The sequence below is a fragment of the Cricetulus griseus genome (genome assembly GCF_003668045.3).
Source record: "Cricetulus griseus strain 17A/GY chromosome 1 unlocalized genomic scaffold, alternate assembly CriGri-PICRH-1.0 chr1_0, whole genome shotgun sequence".
NCBI lineage: Eukaryota > Metazoa > Chordata > Mammalia > Rodentia > Cricetidae > Cricetulus > Cricetulus griseus.
The window spans coordinates 152,105,871-152,125,547 of record NW_023276806.1 but is presented as its reverse complement, the minus strand read 5'-3'; the positions used below and the strand labels follow the sequence as shown (position 1 = coordinate 152,125,547).

Here is a 19,677-nt window from a genome sequence, read left to right as displayed (position 1 = left end):
CTGCCATCTGTGGGTAGCCACACACATGTGAACATATGCACAGATACACATAAACAAAAATACATCTTTAAAAAAGGAAAATGGAGATTGCCCTTTCAGATACACAAAGAGAAGAAATATGGACACCCCAGGGCAGCAGTGGGGTCCCCACTCCTGTGATCGGCACCCACATTTTAACAGAGCCTCCCAACTGCAAAGCAAACAACAGATCACCTTCTCTTGAGCCACACGTGTGTCTTGGGCATACTTAGGAAAACTGCTCGCCTGTGGCAAACAGTACATGGCTGTATCTGTGTTGAAGGTCAGTGTTATGGACAATAGAGGAAGGATGTGACACAATTGCAGTCCTACGCAGAACCCCACTGGGTGAGCCACTGCCCAGATCACACTCAGTCTTCCTGAAAGCCTTTGCAATCTGGTTCTTTCCACCTTAAATTCTAGGCCACTGGGGGTTTTAAGGTTTGACTCCTTCAAAGACAGACTAATGCTCAAAGTCGTATATGAGATGGCTTGTTTCCTGAACACCTTCAGTGTCTGGCATCCCCTACTCTATTGATTCTGTCATTGTCTGAAATGATGGACTATTCATTTTGAGGTGTGTGTGTGTGTGTGTGTGTGTGTGTGTGTGTGTGTGTGTGCATTCTCGAGCATGTTTTTTCAAGTTCCATTCTGCATGAGTTCGTCTCTGATGACCTGCACCTCCTAGAACGATGCCTAGCACAACACAGATGCTTCTTAAACAGCTGTTGACTTGAGTCAATAGGAGAGATGGCTTTGAATATTTGTCAAATTAGAGTAAATTTAAAGACTTGGGTGGGAGCTTCATTCAGAGATGGAAAAACACAAATCCAGAATGGGAGCTGCATTCATTTGGCCATGTTGTTATATGCAGGAAAGCAAGGGACGAGAAAGTGCAAGGAAAAAAAGAAGATGGCACAACAAGAGAGGTGTAGCCCAGAAGCCAGGGAACTGAGGAAAATGAAAGGCTGAAGGCTGTGGGATGCTAACAGAGAGGTGGAGGCAGGAGGTCCTGCCCTGCAGATGACTGCCAGGAAAAGAGGAGAGCAGAAGGGTTGGTGAGGGTGAACAGAGGCTGTGCTATCTAAGGAGGCCTATGAACATCATAGAGCAAAGAGATACATTCAGTTTGTCATATCCAGTGAGGTCCCACACACAGACTCCATCAGTAGATGGAGGGGACAACCCCCCCCCCACACACACACACAGTACACACACAATTCTAGAAAGTTCCCAAATACAAAACTTGACTTCCAAGTGCTGTGCAGAACCCACAATGACCAAGTGGATCAATGTACCAAGTCCAATGAGTATCCTAAAGATGATTAAAAATACACAGGAGGTTGGGCTGGGCCGCCCACACTTGGACTCCCAGCTACTCTGGAGGCAGAAGCAGGATTGTCAAGGCCAAGGATGGAAACCCTGTCTCAAAGTCAACACACCGTGATATCAACCACATGGGAAGATGTTCAGAGGTCATATGCAAACACTGCCATTTGGATGAGGACTTGGGATAGAGAAATGCATGCATGCTTGAGTGACTACATACATGTACACACACTGTATACACACACACACACACACACACACACACACACACACACACACACACACGTCCTAATCGCTAAACAAAACAAAGTATTTTCATCCCTAATGTTTGAATATAATAATTAAATACTAATTTGAATTGAAGGACCTATTGGCCAGAAGAAAAAAAAAAAAACTATTAAGTAAGGTGTTGGGTCCTCTGGAGCTTTAACAACAGGTGGTTGTGAGCCACCATAGGGATTCTGGGAACTGAACCCAGTCTTCTGCTAAGGCAGCCAGTGTTCTGCACCACTGAGCCTCTCTCCAGTTCCAGTTCAGCTTATTTTCCAGTGGAAAATGTTCAAGTTGAATATCAATAATGTGTATGCTCAGATCATGAGACCAGGGGCCCAATGTTTGAAATAATACTCTGTTGTTTAAAAATTGCCTTTAAAATCAAATGTTCTTTCATTGCTGGATGTGGTGGTACTTTTCTGTAATTGCAGCACTTGGGAAGTAGAGACCAGGTGAGTTGGAGGCCAGCCTGATCTACAAAGAGTTTCAGGAAAGCCTGGTGTGTGGCTCCAGGAAAACACTTAAGTAATACGCGTGCAGAGTTTCAGATCCAAAAGAATCTGAAGAACTACACACAGACAAGTGGTTTTTTTGTTTGTTTGTTTTTGTTTTGTTTTCTTTTGGTGCTGTGTGCCCTCTCTCTCTTAGTTTCCTCTGTGGTGACTTCTTAGGCTGATTTTTTTTTCCCTCTGTTGTTTCACTCAGCCCTACACAATGGGAGACTACTTTCTGTCCACCCCAAGCTCTTCAGCTCCCCAGTAAACCTGCACAGCAGTTTGCAAACACATTTCTCACCCTTTTGCCTCCAGCTGTTTCCCTTTGCTGTTAACAGGCCTCGAAGATATAGGTCACTGTATGTTTGGGAATATTCAGCTAGGTATGTTCGAGGGACCTCTAGGACATGGGGGCTTCTGAGTAAATATTCTTTGCAGGAACCCTGTCCTTCTACACAACCTGAAATTCTTTGAGCTCATGTGGAGTGGTTTATCCCTGAAACTGCAATGAAACTGGCGGGGGGGGCTACATGAGGGAGGAGCAGTGAACCCACCAAACTAGACCACTCTGTGGGCGGAGAAGGAAACATTTATTCAAACTGTCAAGGCTACCTCTCAAGGGTCAGAGGGAAGAGAAACGTGGGAGGCCTGGCAGTTGCCAGGCTTATGTTGGGGCAGGCTGTGGGCGAGTTATCTGGGACAGCCTGTGGGAGTCTTGTGTGAGCTAATAGAGAACTAGACTCCTTTCTGGAGACAGGGTGTGGGCTGCAGGTGGCCGATAAGAAAGCAATGCCTTTCCTGGCAAACAGAAACCCCTTTACAAAGTTTCTGAGGAATGCTGATTTGAAGTAGCAGTCTGTTTACCTGTCAGTTCAGCCTGACCAGAGCCCAGACTGCAACCCAGTGGCACTGCCTTTTGGGGGCTAGAGAGGGCCTCCTTTGAACCTAAGAAGAGGCACTTTTTGCATTGGAGTTTTGTCCACTGAGTGCTGGTGAAGATTCAGTGTCCAGGGACCACATTTTGTGTGTTTTCCTCATTGCCAAGTGTGTCATTTCTGGCTAACCTCCTGTTTTCCAACAAGACAGAAAGGATTCATCATTGTTGCTCTGTATACTGACTCAGCTCTTCAGAACCAGCTTGGTTGAAAACAAGTGGGTTTTTTGTTTTCTTTTTTTTTGCCTTGAGCATGTCCTTAAGACCATTCAAAACATCCAGCACCCATTGCCCTTATAAATCCTGGCTTCTGATGAGTCAGATGATAAAGATAAACAGACTGCACAGAGTAAGTCTGAGGATATGCGTGGCCATGCACTTGGGCTAACTTATGTTGATTTAAACTTATCATTTGGGCTTTGACAGCATACATGTGGAATGACCATCTTCTAGCCATGTCTCCTGAACATCTGGGCTGAGTCCTGCATTCCTAACTTGTGATTGCTGGCCCAGTGGACTGTGTCTCCACCTTTCACACTGTCACTGGTGTTGGTTGAATGGTGAAGACACCAGAACAGAATGGAAAGTGTGGTCACATGTACTCCGTGAAATCCATTCCTAGCCTGGCTCAGCTTTCTTAGGGCTAACCTCAGGGGTTGGAGAGCAGGCTCAGCAGTCACGTGTGTTTCCAGGTTTTCCAAGATGACCTGAGTTCAATTCCCAGCCCTAGTATCAGGTGGTTCACAATTAGCTTACTCCAGGGATCCAGTGCCCTTTTTGTTCTCTATGGACTCTGGCACACACATCAAAAAAAAAAAAAAAAAAAACTGATCAGAGAAAATATACCCATACCACCCAGGCAGAGGGGGGGGAGGGAGGGAGAGAAAGAGAGAGATACAGACAGACAGACAGCATGAGGTCTGTTCAGTCAGAGCCAGGCCCTGTCTAGGAGGGACTGATGGATCCAGGGCTCTGTGTGGGATGACAATGGATGTAAGGCAGGAACAGTGGCCTGGAGGTGTGGCTGTCACCAAAGTGCATTCCATAAACACAGGGAGGGAAGGGGCAGACCACCTGGACCCTTCTGGGGGATTTCTAGACATGTTCCACATTCTGTAGCTGACAGAGTAATTAAAAAAGAAACCATGATACCGGGCGGTGGTGGCACATGCCTTTAATCCCAGCACTTGGGAGGCAAAGGCAGGTGGATCTCTGTGAGTTCAAGACCAGCCTGGTCTACAAGAGCTAGTTACAGGACAGCCTCCAAAGCCACAGGGAAACCCTGTCTCAAAAAAAAAAAAAAAAAGAAAGAAAAGAAAAGAAAAGAAACCACGACAGCACAAGGAAACGCTTCTCACATATTATTTATTTTGACTTGGGTTTACACAATTCCAAGGTGCCAGAGCCCACTGTCAGTGGGTAAACTATACCTTCAACATAGGGACAGAAGGTCCGCCCCAGCACTGGGAGACTTTTAAAAGACTCATTTGGCTACATCCTGGACAGTTTATGGTGTGAGGTTTTCTGATGTCTCCACAAGATATGCCACCATGTGTTTCTTATTTTAGTAGCTTCTAAGAAACTTTGGAAATTTCAAAAGAAGGTGGATGGTCGAGAATAAAAAAATATGATTTATTTAGCTGTGTGTATAATGTGCCTGGTAAATTAGAGGGAAAAGTGTGTTTGGAAAGTAGGGGTTTGAGTGGTATAAAAATACTGTTCGTTTACCTAAGACCGATAGTAAAATTTATGGGTAAATAAAACTTACATACTTACAAGAAGACTTTCAAAGATCTGCAGTTGTTCTTAAAGAGATGCATATCCCTTTACAATGCACTTAGGCCAAGGCTACTTTTGCCCATTACATTTGTCTGAATATTTTGCTGTTCTGACAAAGGCTGAGCATCAATTGCTAATACCTTCCTGTGGCACAGTGGGTCTAGGAGGACCGTCAGTGCCTAGAGGCTGTAGGAAATGAGGTGTCACCAGGCAGTGGTGGCACATGCCTTTAATCCCAGCACTGGGGACAGTAGGGGCAGGGGCAGCAGAGGCAGGAGGATCTCTGTGAGTTTAAGGACAGTCTGGGATACAAAATGAATTTCAGGACAGCCATTGCTACAAAGAGAAACCCTGTCTCGGGAAACAAAAACAACATCAACAAGAAAAGAAATGAGGCATTGTTATTTAGTCTAAAGTCTTCATTATAAAATGGAAAATATTTTATAAGGTAAAATAGTCATTATTTCATTTACAGTCTCTCTGACCTAAGGAAGAGGAACAGCTCAGAGTTGGTTGTGCTGACCACCAAGATACCTTAGGTGGAGGTGTCGCCGATAGCAATCTGGAAGTCTAGTAACACTGGACTGGACTTCCTCTCAGGTAACTAACTAGGTGGGTATTCTTTGTGCGGTGGGGGGGGGGGCACAGATGTATGTAACAAATTACACTGGTCTAGAACAGTCTGGCCACTTTGCAGCCATGCAATCTTAAAAATGTCACTCCTCTCATCCCCATGTTCCCAGCTATAAAATACAGCAGGAGTCTCCACGGCAAAACAATGCTGTCAGTGTGCGTTGCAATGTGTAGCACAGCAGCCTGACACTAACACTGGCCAGCGCTAACACTGGGCTTACTCTGCATTTTTCTGTGAGTTAAAGAAAATGAAACCCAGTGGCTAAGGCAGGTAGATCTCAAGTTTAAGCCTAGCCTGGGATATAAAGCAAAACTGTCTCAAAACAAAAGAACATACAGCCCAAATGCAAAACCCAAATTCACAAATACTTTATAATAAAATGAAAGGTATTATTAATTTTTTAAAACATAAAATAATCTTTGCGACTAAATATTCACCAACGTAAACTTTATGCTTATTTTGTCAGAATGGTCGCTCTGTGACATTGTATCTCTTTAAAGGAGAGATCCCACAATTAGTTCACACTATGCCTTCAAAGCTTGATTATAAGGCAGGAGAACTGAATGAAGGTTAAAAATAAGCAAAAATATATAACTCTAAACCACAGCCTCCGTAAAGACTTTAATAAGAATACTTCCTCAGTACATTTACAAACCATCTGCTAATTACACAACACAAACACGCTGACAATCAATGCCATGTGCATTTTATTCCCTCAGCAGGTTAAATTATTAAATATTTAATTGTCTTCAAAGATTGCACTCAAGTTTTCCTAAGGGCTAAGTAATCTAAAAAGTGCTTCCTAGTGAACAGGCAGGTGCTAGTCTGTGCGTAGGATACTGGCAGAGTTTCAGAAAAATATTTGAGAAATACAGCTAAGCATACTGGATGGTCCCTGTAGATGAAGCCCATGATGAGATGCTAACTGAGGTAAGCCACAACTTCTCCTTTGGAGGGAAACTGACAGGTAGGCTGCCATACAGAGCAACAGGGTCACCTGCTCTTCCCAAATCCCAGGCGTTATATTAAATGGTGCTTATTTTAGACGAAGAAAACACTATGTCTGTGACTATCTGTCTCTCTGTGTCTTTTTCTCTGGTCTCTGTCTCTCTTCACACACACACATACTCCCATGTGCACACACATATTTACACATGAACACACACACACACACACACACACACACACACACACAACATTTTGTGCTCACAAATGCAGCTCACAACTGATCTTCTGCTTTGATGATGACTATTCTCTAAATCAGATCTACATTTTTCAACACAAATGAGCAAAATGGTCCAGTGCTTTTAGATTCAGGAGGAAGGAACCAAAGAAGGGGGTACGAGCTGAAGGTCTGCTGGGACAACATGGTAAACCCTTCTCTGAAGATGAAAAAAACTACTTAAAGGGTTACCTGTTGAGAACTGAAATTAAACGGACACTGGCACAGAGAAGTTTTAGACAAGAGTAAGTCAGTGAGCGTGTCATCATGCTCAGCAGAGTGAACCAAGTCAGTCTAGGAATAAGTGGTTGGCAACCTTAGCGCCCATGGAAGAGGGCATAATTAATACCCAGGGAAGCCTGGCTGGTACCTTTCATGTCACAGCATTCTTTGTAGTGTGACACAATGGCAAGACAAAGAAGGCTAAAGCTCCCTTGCCTCTAACCTTGCATTATAACCTAATAATAAAGCATATTTCTGCTAGGTCTGTGGTTTCAAAATTATCATTGTAAACATCCTAGATTCTTTCCTAATTAATTTTAGAGTGTATCTAAAATTTAGAGCTTGTATCTATGTCTGTGTCAAATTATTTATTCTACAAAAAGCAGCACATATACCATTCATTGTGATTTCAACACATATTCCTTAAAAATATATTAAGGCCATTTATGGAGTCAGGGTGAACCGCAGACTACCCTGGCACAAGCCACAAGCCAGATAAAGAGCTTTGGGGAAGGGCAGCAGTGGCTGCCTTGTGTTCTCCTCCTGGGTGACCCCACAACAGCTTCTAGGATCCATTAGTCCCCAACATCTCCATCACGGTCTCCAATAAGCCAGAGGAAATGGAAACTTAAGGCCAGGAGAGCTGTCCCAAGCAAGTCACCCAGCGCCGTCAGGTAGGGGATGGAGAAACTGTCTGGGTCCTTCCCTTTCCTCCAGAAGCGGTGGACCATCCAGTCAGCAATCCACAGCAAGGTGAACACCTGCAAGAGAATACCAGAGGTGACCACTGTCGCCTGCATCTCCCCACCCTACCATGGCCACAAGTCTGAAGTGCTTCTTTCTGGAAGAAGAACATAAGTCCAGGTCAAGAACCATGCTTGAGAAGAGGCAGCTAGTTAACAGGAATGTAATCTTTCCATGACAAAAGCAGCATGGGTTCCTGAGATGCTGACAGCACCCCACCTTTCACATGCAGCATCTCATCTTCATCCAGCTGTGGCTTGTGGTGCTCTTCTCTGGAAAACACATATAGTACCAATCTCTACCTTGGCTTATAAATGGCCAAGTGCTATCATTCTAGCTCTGACCCCTTTACCAGGAAGGAGGGGGCTTGTCCAAATCAGAGAGACAGGTACTAAAGACAAGATCCTAGGGGTGAAAGCCAGAAGCCCTGGACTTCTGCCAGAGACCAGCTATGAACCCTGCTGCCCCCTGCATGAGGCTGATGTTTCCTATTACTTCCCTGGCCAAGCTTGCCTGGCAGTCACATAAAGCTAGGTCAGACACTCTGTTTGGGATGTGTAGGAAGCAGAGAATATTAGAATCTTGAGCTTATGTGCTGTAAGATTTGGAATTTGGCTTGTAATTTCAACACTTGAGAGACAAGGAAGGACTGCTATGAGTTCATAGGTCATGGAGTGAGTTCAAGGCCTGGTCTATGGCCCCAAAGAAATGAGGGAAAGACCCCCCTTTTCTGCCCACTGACACCAGCACCAACAGCCACACAGCAGGACCCATGGACAAGCTCCTTTGTGTTCCAAAGCCTTCAAAGCCAGGGCCTTAAACCACCTGTGCTCATCTGACCTAGCCGACCCTGTGTCTCCAGAACCATGACATCCATGTCCTACAGAAACCTGGGAGTCCTGGGGAAGATCTCCTTTGTAGAAATCCTGTGGCTACTGATGTCAAGCTTTGGTCTTCCCTGCACTTGCCCTGAAGATCCAAAGACAGTCCTCTCCACATTCCACTGTCACCAAGACTGAAGCAGCAGCTGCCGTCAAAGTGTCATTGCAGCCAGAAGATGCCTCTGGACATTCACCTCCACTACAAGATCACACAACTTTCTTAAGGCTGCAAAGGTACTCACTGTCATGCTGGCATCAATTAGAGGGAGAAACGCACCAAGACCATGCTGTTGGGGTCTTTGTGACCGATCTTGAACACCCAAGCTAACTGGCATCCTCTGTCCTATCTAAACACAAACACCCTTTCCTACAAAAGGTCCTTTGCAAGATCAGAAGAGAGACGCATACACCAGCTGCACAGACACCAACCACGGTATAAGGAATTCAAAGGAAACAAGAAACCTGCAAAAGAGAACACAGTTCTCTAGAAATGATCTCAGATGGAAGGAAACCTCTGAGGTGCTAAGAAGAACTCAAAATAGCATTCCTAACAAAACCCAGTTCAAGAGGCTAGAGATCACAATATAAAGAAATGAGAAAACAACTCAGAATGAAAATTCAGAAAAGACAGAAAAACAAAAAACAAAACAAAAAACCCAGCTGGAACCTCTTAGAACTGAAAACCTCAATCAATGAGATGAAAAACAAAAGAGAAGACTTCCACAACAAACCAATGCAAGTGGGACTTTTAGAACTAACTAGTTAGAAAGACAGAGCGAGTGAGTGAGCACATTTAAGGCATATGGGAGACTGTTGGCAAACAAATACTTGCATCGTGGTAATTCTAGAAAGTAAAGGGAAAAAGTATTAAATCCCACTTTGCAGGCTGGTGAAATAGCTCAGTGGGGACAGTGGCACTGCAAGCCTGACCACTGAGTTCAATCCTGGGAACCCAGGCAAAGGATGGAGGAGAACCAATGCTACAAAGCTGTCCTCTGACTTCACACACACTGTAGCATGTGCACACCCTCTCCCATCAAACAGACACACACACAGTGATGATAGTAATAATAACCCACTTCATGGAGTAATAGCTGAAAATGCCCCCCAGTTTTTCAAGGGATGCAGGTATACGGACTCAGGATGCTCAAAAGTCTCTAATTAGAGTCAACCAAAATAGACTATCACCAAGGGCTTTGTAGTAAAAATATCAACGATACAATGCAAAGATAAAAATCTTCAAAATAGGAAGAACTGTCAATCACATTATAAGCGAAGGTCCACAGACTGAGAGCAGATGCTTGCAGCAGAGGTCTTAGAGGAAAGCTGACAGGCCAAATGAGATGTGCGAGAATGGAGGCTGAGACAGTACAGCCAAAATAATAAAGAAAAATATGCCCTGCCAAGTGAAAATGCTATACCCAGCACAAGCATCCTTCCAAATCTGAAGAAATGAAGTCAGAGAAGCAGAATCTGAGGAACCTCAGCACTCCTAGATTAGCCATGCAAGAAATACTTAAGAATCTGTCATGAAATGCACATTACAAAATTTGCTAGAAGAGAAACTTAACCTCATCATAATAGAAAACTACTAAGTCATAAAGAAAAAGTCATGTAAAGTGAGCAGCGCACAATTAGTGAAACAATAAAATGGGTTCATAATTATTAACAATAGCCTTTCATTTAATGCATTAAGTTCAATGAAAATAAACAGATTGGCTAAATATTAAAAAAGAAAGCAAGACCCCCTTATATGTTGCTTACAAGAAAACTCACAGGAGGTTAGAAACCACAAAAGACACACAAATGGGAACCAATATGGGACAGGAGTAGCTATCCCCACCAGACACAGCAGACCTTAAAGGAATAGCCAATGAGACAAAGAATGTCATCAGGAAAGGAAGAATTGATTCAACACAAAGACATAGAAACTGCAAATATACACACACCCTCCACGTGACCCCCCCCAAATGCATAAAGCAAATACTAGATATAAGGGCGAGACTTGATACCAGTAACAATGGGGACTCTAACACCCCACTTTCTTCAATGAACAGACAGGATAGAAAACCAACAAAGAAACACTGGGGTTGGATAAGACAGCAAATGCTGAGCCACATGCATGGACTGTGTCGCTCAACAGCAGCACACAGCATGTTCTGCTCATCAGCGTATATGTCTCCCAAGACACATCATACGGTAGACCAAAAATCAAGTTCCAATGAATTTTAAAAGTTGAAATGATGTTGTATATTTTCTCAGACAACAATGGAATACAATCACAAATCAACAAGTGAGGTCAAAGCAAGCGCGCGCACACACACACACACACACACACACACACACACACACACACACAAAGTGAGCAACATCTTCTAGATGACACTGGATGACTGAAGAAATTAAAAGTGAAAATTTAAAGAAATCCAGGAAACAATGGAAAGACTTCTGTTAATTAATCAACATCACATAAAAATTTCTTAGGAGAAAAAAGGTCACAAATGGAGGTTTATGAAGCCCTGGTCTAAAACAAGCATTGGCAATGACAGCTCCTAAGCCAAATTCAACCTGTCACCTACTTCTGTAAATAAGGTTTTACTGAAACACAACTCCACTCATTCCTTTACTTATCTCCTGCTTAGTCTACTTTTAAATCCTTACATTTTATTATTCCTGGGATTCACTTGGAAAAACTGTGGCAGAGAGGTTGAAACAGCTATGCAGTTGTCACAGAGAAGAAGCAACCCACAGAGCTTCAGGAATTCAGTGTCTGGCAATTTACAGAAAAGGATGTGGACCTATCCAGAAGAACATGACATAGCCTAGCGTTCGGGAGGCTGAGGCAAGAGAACCATGAGTGCAAGGCTATATAGAAAGACCCTGTATCAAATGCTACCTCTCTCAAAAAAAGGAAAGAAAACCCAGCAGTGGTGGTGCACACCTTTAATCCCAGCACTCGGGAGGCAGAGGCAGGTAGATCTCCATGAGTTCGAGGCCAGCCTGGTCTATGAGAAAGTTCTAGGACAGGCTCCAAAGCTAGACAGAGAAACCCTGTCTCAAAAAACCAAAAGAAATGAATAAAAAGAAAAACTTTATAAGGAAATATAAGAGTATCATCCTGATCTTGATTTGGCAGTGAACTCATAAATAAAACATATATTAAATGAATAACTTACTAAGTTGCAATGAATACTTCTGTAGTTCAATATATGAAAATCTTGCCCCAGGCTTGTAAAATCCCTGCCCCTCATTTAACTAACAAAGAATTAGTGTTAGGAATATTTTGAGAGATCATTGAGAATTTCTGCAGTTCATAAGAAAAATAATCCAATGAGGGAGAAAAGAAATGCAAGAGTCAATATATAAGATGTCTGGCCACACTAATGACAAGGGACACAAATCATTTTGGTTTTTCCCATGAGATGAGCAGGAAATGGAATACAGGGTTTTAATTTGTGTATTCCATTTCATGCTCATCCCATGGAAAAAAATCAAATGTAAACCACAATACAAGCAAACATTGTCGTTTAAATGGCCTGTAATGGGACCATGTGGCATTCAAAGAGGTCCACCACACACGAACTGATTTAATTCTCAGACCATTTCTATAACACAGTGTGGGGTGTTATCCTTCTTTGGCATGGGAGAGAACTAAAGCAGACAGAGTATAAGAAAACTGCCCAAGATCACTAGCTCAAAGGTTACTGCTGGGAAACCAGGGGCCACTGCCCACATTCATGTTTTACACTCACTGCCAGCTGAGTGTAAAACATCTGTCACATGGAAGAAAACGAATCTTTATTAAACATAATATGTCCATGGAACATGTCCACTGCACAGGAGAAATCAAGATGAAAACCACTGCCAAGGTGATCAGGGAGGCCCCTGAGGAGGACCTGCATAGGCAGGAGGGTCTCTGTGAGTTCAAGGCCAACCTGGTCTAAAGACCGAGTGCCATGTCAGCCAAGGCTGTTACACAGAGAAACCCTCTCAAAATATAAAGCAAAAAATTGAGGGTGATAAGGACTGTTTTGTGTTTATCTAAAGGTGTGTTTTTTTCCTGGTAAGATACAAACACCCAGCTTACAGGTTGAGTAAGACTCAGACTCATACAGTGATAAAGCCCAAGTTCTTTGGCAGTGCTGCCTTTCTTCCCAGGGCTCAACCTGGCTCACTCTCCTGGACAACAATCTGGATGCACTGATATGCAGATTCCACACAGAAACAATGGTTTGTTTTTTCTCATTTCCTGAACCACCAGAGTAGAAGGACAAACTCTTCACTGCTAAAGAACAGGCTTTTAGGATCTCAGGTCCCCAGGTGTTCCCAAAGGATCAAGAGCAAAAAGCTTAGGATATGTATGGAAGGCCAGAAAAATTCCTACAGAAGAGTTTGAGAGGTGAGCAAGAATCCTCACCACACCACTCGTGTTCTAAATGCCAAGAGTAGAACGTGACGAGAATGGCCACATGAAGTCTCAGGCCACACAAGTGAAAATCAGATAGAATCTAAAGTGAATGAGAAAGAACAGGGCTCGACAGCACTGCCTCAAGAGCATTATTAGGTTGAATGTAAATAGCAACAGAAAATTCTGAACAGTATTAACACTTTAATATAGCTTCCAAATGTTAAAAGTAACGGTATTAGTCGGGTGGTGGTGGCGCACGCCTTTAATCCCAGCACTCGGGAGGCAGAAGCAGGTGGATCTCTTTGAGTTCAAGACCAGCCAGGTCTACAAGAGCTAGTTCCAGGTCAGCCTCCAAAGCCACAGAGAAACCCTGTCTCGAAAAAACCAAAAAAAAAAAAAAAAAAAAAAAAAAAAGTAACGGTATTCATACAGGCCAGGCACAGCAAGGACAATGACAAGTTATGGTTCTGAAGAGCACTAGAGAGGAATGCAATGGGATAGAGCAAGTGGTGTGTGGGTGGCACTTAAGTGTGTATTTTTATTTATCGTATTGAAATACTTGCTTCCCATAACTTAAGGGTTGCTAAAGCTGAGTAATAAATGTGTGGTTATCTATTTCTTACAAGCCCCTGCAGCCGAGATAGTGGGAACCCACTGGCAGGGCTGCAAAAGCCCTTACTAAAAGGCATCTGGGACAAGAAGTCTGCAGTCTGCAGAACCCTGGAAGTAGCAAGCACTAAGGTGAAGGCAGACAAGTATGTTAAAGAGGCCCCGCGATGGATAACTGCTGCTGTCCACAAATGAAAATCCCAAGTCTCCCTTGCCCTAGCCTCTAAAATGAGCCATTGTCACCTACCCCATGGGGCTGGCTGTGGCACGGAATAAGATGCTATGTGGGGCTACACCACTGCCTAGTTCCACAAACACTTGCACTGTCAGTACCAACAGCTCAAAACCCACAGCTCTTATTTAACAGGGAAACCACACAAATGAGCAATCACTGGTTACTAACACCAGTGAGTGCTGTGATTATTTCACCCCTGAGCCTCTCTAAAATGGACATACTTGCCTTTATAGTGTGTCCCGGTATAAACTACAAAGGAAGGAGCCTGCTGTCATACATGTGACACACAACAGACTCTCTCCATGTCCTTTGAGTTTTCTCTTCCACATTCTTACGTCATTGACTCTATACAATAGGCCACAGAATCAACTTCTTACATGATTTCTTTTTAAAGATGTTATAATGACTTAATGTTCAAATAGGGTTGAATGTTTAAAACTTAACTTGTAAGGTTATCAAAATACATTAGTGTTTTCTTTGATCTCTGGGTATAAATTATGAAAATCATGGTATCGGAGTCTTCTTATTGCAACATGGTTTGCCTGAAAGTAAAATCATTGATTAAGGAACAAATGCTTTCCACATCAGATTCCAAACCAAGGGTACACTGTGTTTAACACTGCCTTCTCTCGATGAAATATGCATAACTTCTCTGGGTAAATATGCCTTCTGAAAAGGCAACTTTGTAGCCCTGGTTAATTATGCAAGTTAGAAGCGTACTGTCTGGAATTTAAATAAATACGTAAGCACAAGAATATATATTTGCTTTGGACACTATTGACTTTCTAGGGCAGCCCCTCCTTTGAGCTCAGATCAACATTAGAATGCATTAGCATTTCTTTAAGGCTGTGACTGCCAACAGCAGCCTTGTGCATTGTGTGAAGAAAGATGATTGGAATATGACACAGATACACCTCAGAAATAGAAATGAGGACAGTTCTTCCTAACAGAGCTTTGCAAAGGTTGAATTCATGCCCCTGTGAAACAGCCTCTTCTAGTTCAGCCTCCACGCTGGAAACCACTGCTGAAATCTAGTATTTAATGTCTAGGAGTAATCCAGGATTAACATTCAGCAGGAATTAAGTCTATTGATATTCAGGTAAAATGTCATTCTCATCTGAGTTGTTTTGTGAAGTTTGGAGGTCCTTTGCTGAGGATTATGGTGGGAATTATCACAGAGACAGTTTCTCCAAGTGACTTGTCTGGTCAGACAGCAATAGAGAATGAGGTCCAACCGAGACTGTGAAACTCCAGAGGCTACACTGTTCCCCCCTTCCATCCCGGCTCTGCTTAACAGAGAATGATGGCAGCTAGGAAAAGAAAGGTTTCTTCCTATAGAAGACCACACAACCAGACCCGAGACTGAACAGACACCCCCTCCCAAATAAGAGACATGAGGCCTGACTTTTTAGCAGCATTGCAAACAACTCAATCATTAAGAACAATTCCAAATGATGAGCAGACTTTAGAAAGCAATGTCTTTTTAAATGCATCACTGAGCTGACAAAAAAACTCAGAGGTCTCACAGGGAGAGGGACACAGGCATGCTGAGGTTGCAGGCCCCTCAGGAGAAAGTCCCTCAACAGCCTTGAGCAGGCTGCTTCACTGGGCACAAACCACAGCCAGCCATAGGTGATCTCTCCAGCGGCACCAAGGAGTCCGAAGCTTTTATTTTTGTTTTTTATGAAGGAAAGGGTTTATTAGGCTTACACTTCCATATCATTGTTCATCATTGAAGGAAGTCAGGACAGGAACTCAAAGGTCAGGAAGCTGGAGGCAGGAGCTGATACAGAGGCCAAAGATGAATGTAGGATGAATTGTAGGGGTGCTGCTTATAGGCTTGCTCCTCACAGCTTGCTCAGTCTGCTTTTCATTTACTTACCTCTGTATATCTATGTATCTATTCATTTATTTTTGGCAGTAGCAAGGAGCACAGTGAACAGAAGGTAAAAACAAAGTCTTCCTGGGTGGGGCATATAAATAGAAGATTTGAGGACTAAACCACTGTGTAAAAAGTAAACCTGTCCTCAAGAAGAGGAGGGAAATTTGACTACATGGAGAGAAAAAAAAATTACCCCTAAGAAAAATCCCTAACCACAAATGGTCTTTCAAGGAACTGCATCCAGCAACATATGACCCACATGGCCTGATTATCCTCAAACTGAATATTTTAAAAGGTTCTCAGGTTGACAGTGCTTTAAGGCCATCAAAAAAAGCAAATAAAAATCCTTTCTGAAGGTTGGAGAGATGACTCAGTGGGTGAAGCACGTTCCAAGCAGTGATGAGTACCTGAGTTCAGTCCCCAGAACCCACACAAGGCAAGCTACAGTCCCATTGCTCCTACAGTGACAGGAGACAGAGACAAACTGTGGCAAACAAGGTGGAAGGTGAGGACCTTCTGACCCACACATGCATCATGGCACACATGTGTGTGTGTCTGTATTCACATACATGAAGCAATGACCCTTTCATACTGAGTTCACTCTTGATGACCTATATGGTGGAAGGAGAAGACTCTTGCAAGCAAGTACTCTCTGATACACACACAGACAGACAGACACACACACCCCATACAGATACATAAAGAAGTGTAATTATAAAATTTTAAAGGGAATATGTAAATCAAACTGCAAAAGATCCAAGCTACACTAGATAGATGGTGATTTCTGGTACTCTGCAGCCATTCTTGGCCCTGCTACAGTCCTTCTTAGTTTCCAAGCGACAAGGCTATAAACATGCCCCTTGGGCTCCCAAGCATCAGCAGACAGTCAAACTGTGCCATGCTGCACTCATACAAGGTTTTGAAAGTGTGAGAGGAGGAAGCTTTTGCTTCTCCTGTGGAAGTTCAGTGCAATGGAGACTAGGGCAGGCCTGAGTTCTGAAGAGCTGGCCAGACTCCACATTCTTCCTCCATTCACCAAGTGCAAGACCTGGAAACAGCTGATATGACAATGTAGTTTAGGACACAATTTGAAAGCCAGAGGCAGCGCCCTTCCCTTCACATTGACCTTCCCTCTTCCCACCTGCTAAGATGGAATAATGATTTCCAACATGGTGATTCCCATCCACCTCCATCCCCCTCCTCCTCCATCCCCCTCCTCCTCCATCCCCCTCCTCTTCCTCCATCCCCCTCCTCCTCCTCCATCCCCCTCCTCTTCCTCCATCCCCCTCCTCCTCCATCCCCCTCCTCCTCTCCATCCCCTCCTCTTCCTCCATCCCCCTCCTCCTCCTCCATCCCCCTCCTCTTCCTCCATCCCCCTCCTCCTCCTCCATCCCCCTCCTCCTCCTCCTCCTCCATCCCCCTCCTCCTCCATCCCCCTCCTCCTCCATCCCCACCCTCCTCCATCCCCACCCTCCTCCATTCCCATGCACATACTTCTCAGAAAAGTCACACAGGCATATTCCTGTGAAGAGTGTGAGAGCAAAGGACAAAAGCCCACAAGCAACCCAGGTGCTCACACATTTAACATTTTAAATACACGTGGCCTTTATTCAAAGACTACACAGACATCTTCTTAAGTTAAATAACCTAGGAAATGCTATTTCCCTCTTGACTGTTGGTTTAGTTTCAACTAGGGAGGGCAGGATGTCCTGAGTATAATTGTTTTCAAGCCAGGTATCAGTACATGCCTATGATCCCCCAATCCCCACACTCTCGAGGTAGAAGCAGGAAGACCAGGAGTTCAAGGTCATAATCAGCTACACAAGTCAACCTTGGCCACATGAAACCATATCTCAAAATAACAACAAAATCCTCAACATTAATTTCGTTTTTTTTTTTTTTTGTTTTGCTTTGTTTTTCAACGCAGGGTTTCTCTGTGTAGCCCTGGCTGTCCTGGAACTCACTCTGTAGACCAGGCTGGCCTCAAATTCACAGAGATCCTCCTGCCTCTGCTTCCTGAGTGCTGGGATTAAAGGTGTGTGCCACCACCACCTAGTGTCAAAACTTTTAATAAAATATATATATATATTATTTTTTTCTTTGTGTTATGTTTATTCTGAAAAATATGACTGTTAGACAATTCAAAATACTTCTAAATATGCATGTATTCTGGAGAAAGGTAATGCCATTTTCTTTCATATGACTACAATTCCCTGTGTGCATTTAAAACTTGACTTGGCAGACTGAGGGCACAGCTCAATGGGACAGCATGTCTTACTGCACTTGGGGCCTAGAGTGCAAATCCCTGGCACCAAGAGAAAACAAAACTAAGCCAAACCTTATTTTGAAAAGTAACCCATAATATTAAAAAAGTTCTTGAGGAGTCCATGACACAAAAGTACATAAAGATTTCTGCTCAAAAACCAACCCACAATAACAAACCTCAGATTCAACAGTCATGAGCTTAAGGCTCAGTGAAAGAACAGTGAGTCAGGGCTGGAGATGGCCCAGCAGTCAAGAGCACTGGCTGCTCTTCCAGAGAACCTGGGTTCAAGTCCCAGCCTCCACACGGCAGTTTGCAACAGCTGTAACGCCAGTCCATGGATATCTCATGTCCTCTTCTAGCCCTTGAGGGCATCACACACATGGTGCACATGCAAGAAGGCAAAAAATACTTGGTGTGGGATAATCTTTTTGTGCACTGTGAAGATGTGCTGCTCTTATTGGTTTAATAAAGAGCTAAACGGCCAATAGCTAGGGGGGAAGAGGTTAGGCGGGACTTGCAGAAAGGAGGAGAACACTGGGACGAAGAAGGGTGGAGTCGCCAGGATATGGGGGAAGAAGGAAGATGAACATGCTGTGCTACAGAAAGGTAATGAGCCATGTGGAAGCATGCAGATTAGAAATATGGATTAATTTATGTTGTAAGAACTAGTTAGTAATGACTGAGCATTTATAATTAATAGTAAGTCTCTGTGTGGTTAGTTGGGAGCTGGCTGGAAAGACAAAATTCCACCTATAAATACTCATACACATAAAATTAAAAATTAAATAGAGTAAATGTATTATGTAATAGTCACACAAGGACTTCATACAACATGTAACAGTAAAACAGCTACACATGTGAGAGACTCTCAGAGACAATGCTGAGCTACAGAAAAATTAAAAGTCACACTCAGTGCGACTCAGTTCAGAAGATGCCGAAGTGAGAGATCCAAGTATACACAGCACAGCCATGAGGAGAAGCATGCTCAAGAGCTCTGCAATACAGTATCAAAAATATAGAAACAGGGATCACAGCGGATAGCGAAAGATACAGGCGCAGCCACACATGGTGGTTTATGCTGTAATCCTTGTGCTCTGGAAGCTGAGGCAGGACTGCAAAATTAAACCCAGCCTGGACTACACAGGCAGACACTATCTCAAAAACAGTACAACAGAGATAACAGAATTAGGAATTTCTATGATGGAAGGGAAAAGCTGAAAACTTTTTCTTAGTAGTATGGGGAGGACATAAAGGAAGAAGTGGAAATAACTAAGAAGTCTGAACCTGAGAAAACAGATCCTCGAGCTTAGCAGAAGGACCTCAAGCATTTGGAGACAGAACGAGGAGAGAAGCAGAAGCTGGTTTACTGGACAAAGGGAAGAGACACTAATTTATCTAATTAGCATTCTGGAAATGCAAGTTAGGCATTGGGGCAGCTCTGAGAAGTTGGCAGGTATGAAACCCTGACATCACCAGCTTGGATCTTGAGGAAGCTTTCTTCCTCTCTCCTCTCCTCTCTTTCTCTCTCTCTCTCTCTCTCTCTCTCTCTCTCTCTCTCTCTCTCTCTCTCTCTCTCTCTCTCACACACACACACACACACACACACACACACACACACACACACACACACACACACACACACGTCACTGGGGTATGCAGATCTACCTGCTGCTGGTGGAGGCTCACACACATCACAGGGGTGTGCAGGTCTACCTGCTGCTGGTGGAGAGAATTGGCCCATTTTCAG

At 43.6% G+C, this 19,677-nt stretch overlaps 1 protein-coding gene across 4 annotated transcripts in view; it reads right to left on the bottom strand.

The window, feature by feature from the left end:
• Positions 1 to 4,394: 4,394 nt before the first annotated feature.
• Positions 4,395 to 19,677, bottom strand: part of LOC113830657 (solute carrier family 41 member 2) — a 106,043-nt gene continuing 90,760 nt past the window's right edge. For all 4 annotated transcript variants that reach the window (XM_027392522.2, XM_027392523.2, XM_027392525.2 and 1 more), the window contains exon 11: positions 4,395 to 7,666. In XM_027392522.2, the coding sequence (XP_027248323.1) occupies positions 7,481 to 7,666 (186 nt within the window). In that variant the 3' untranslated portion in view covers positions 4,395 to 7,480. The remainder of the gene's footprint in view (positions 7,667 to 19,677) is intronic.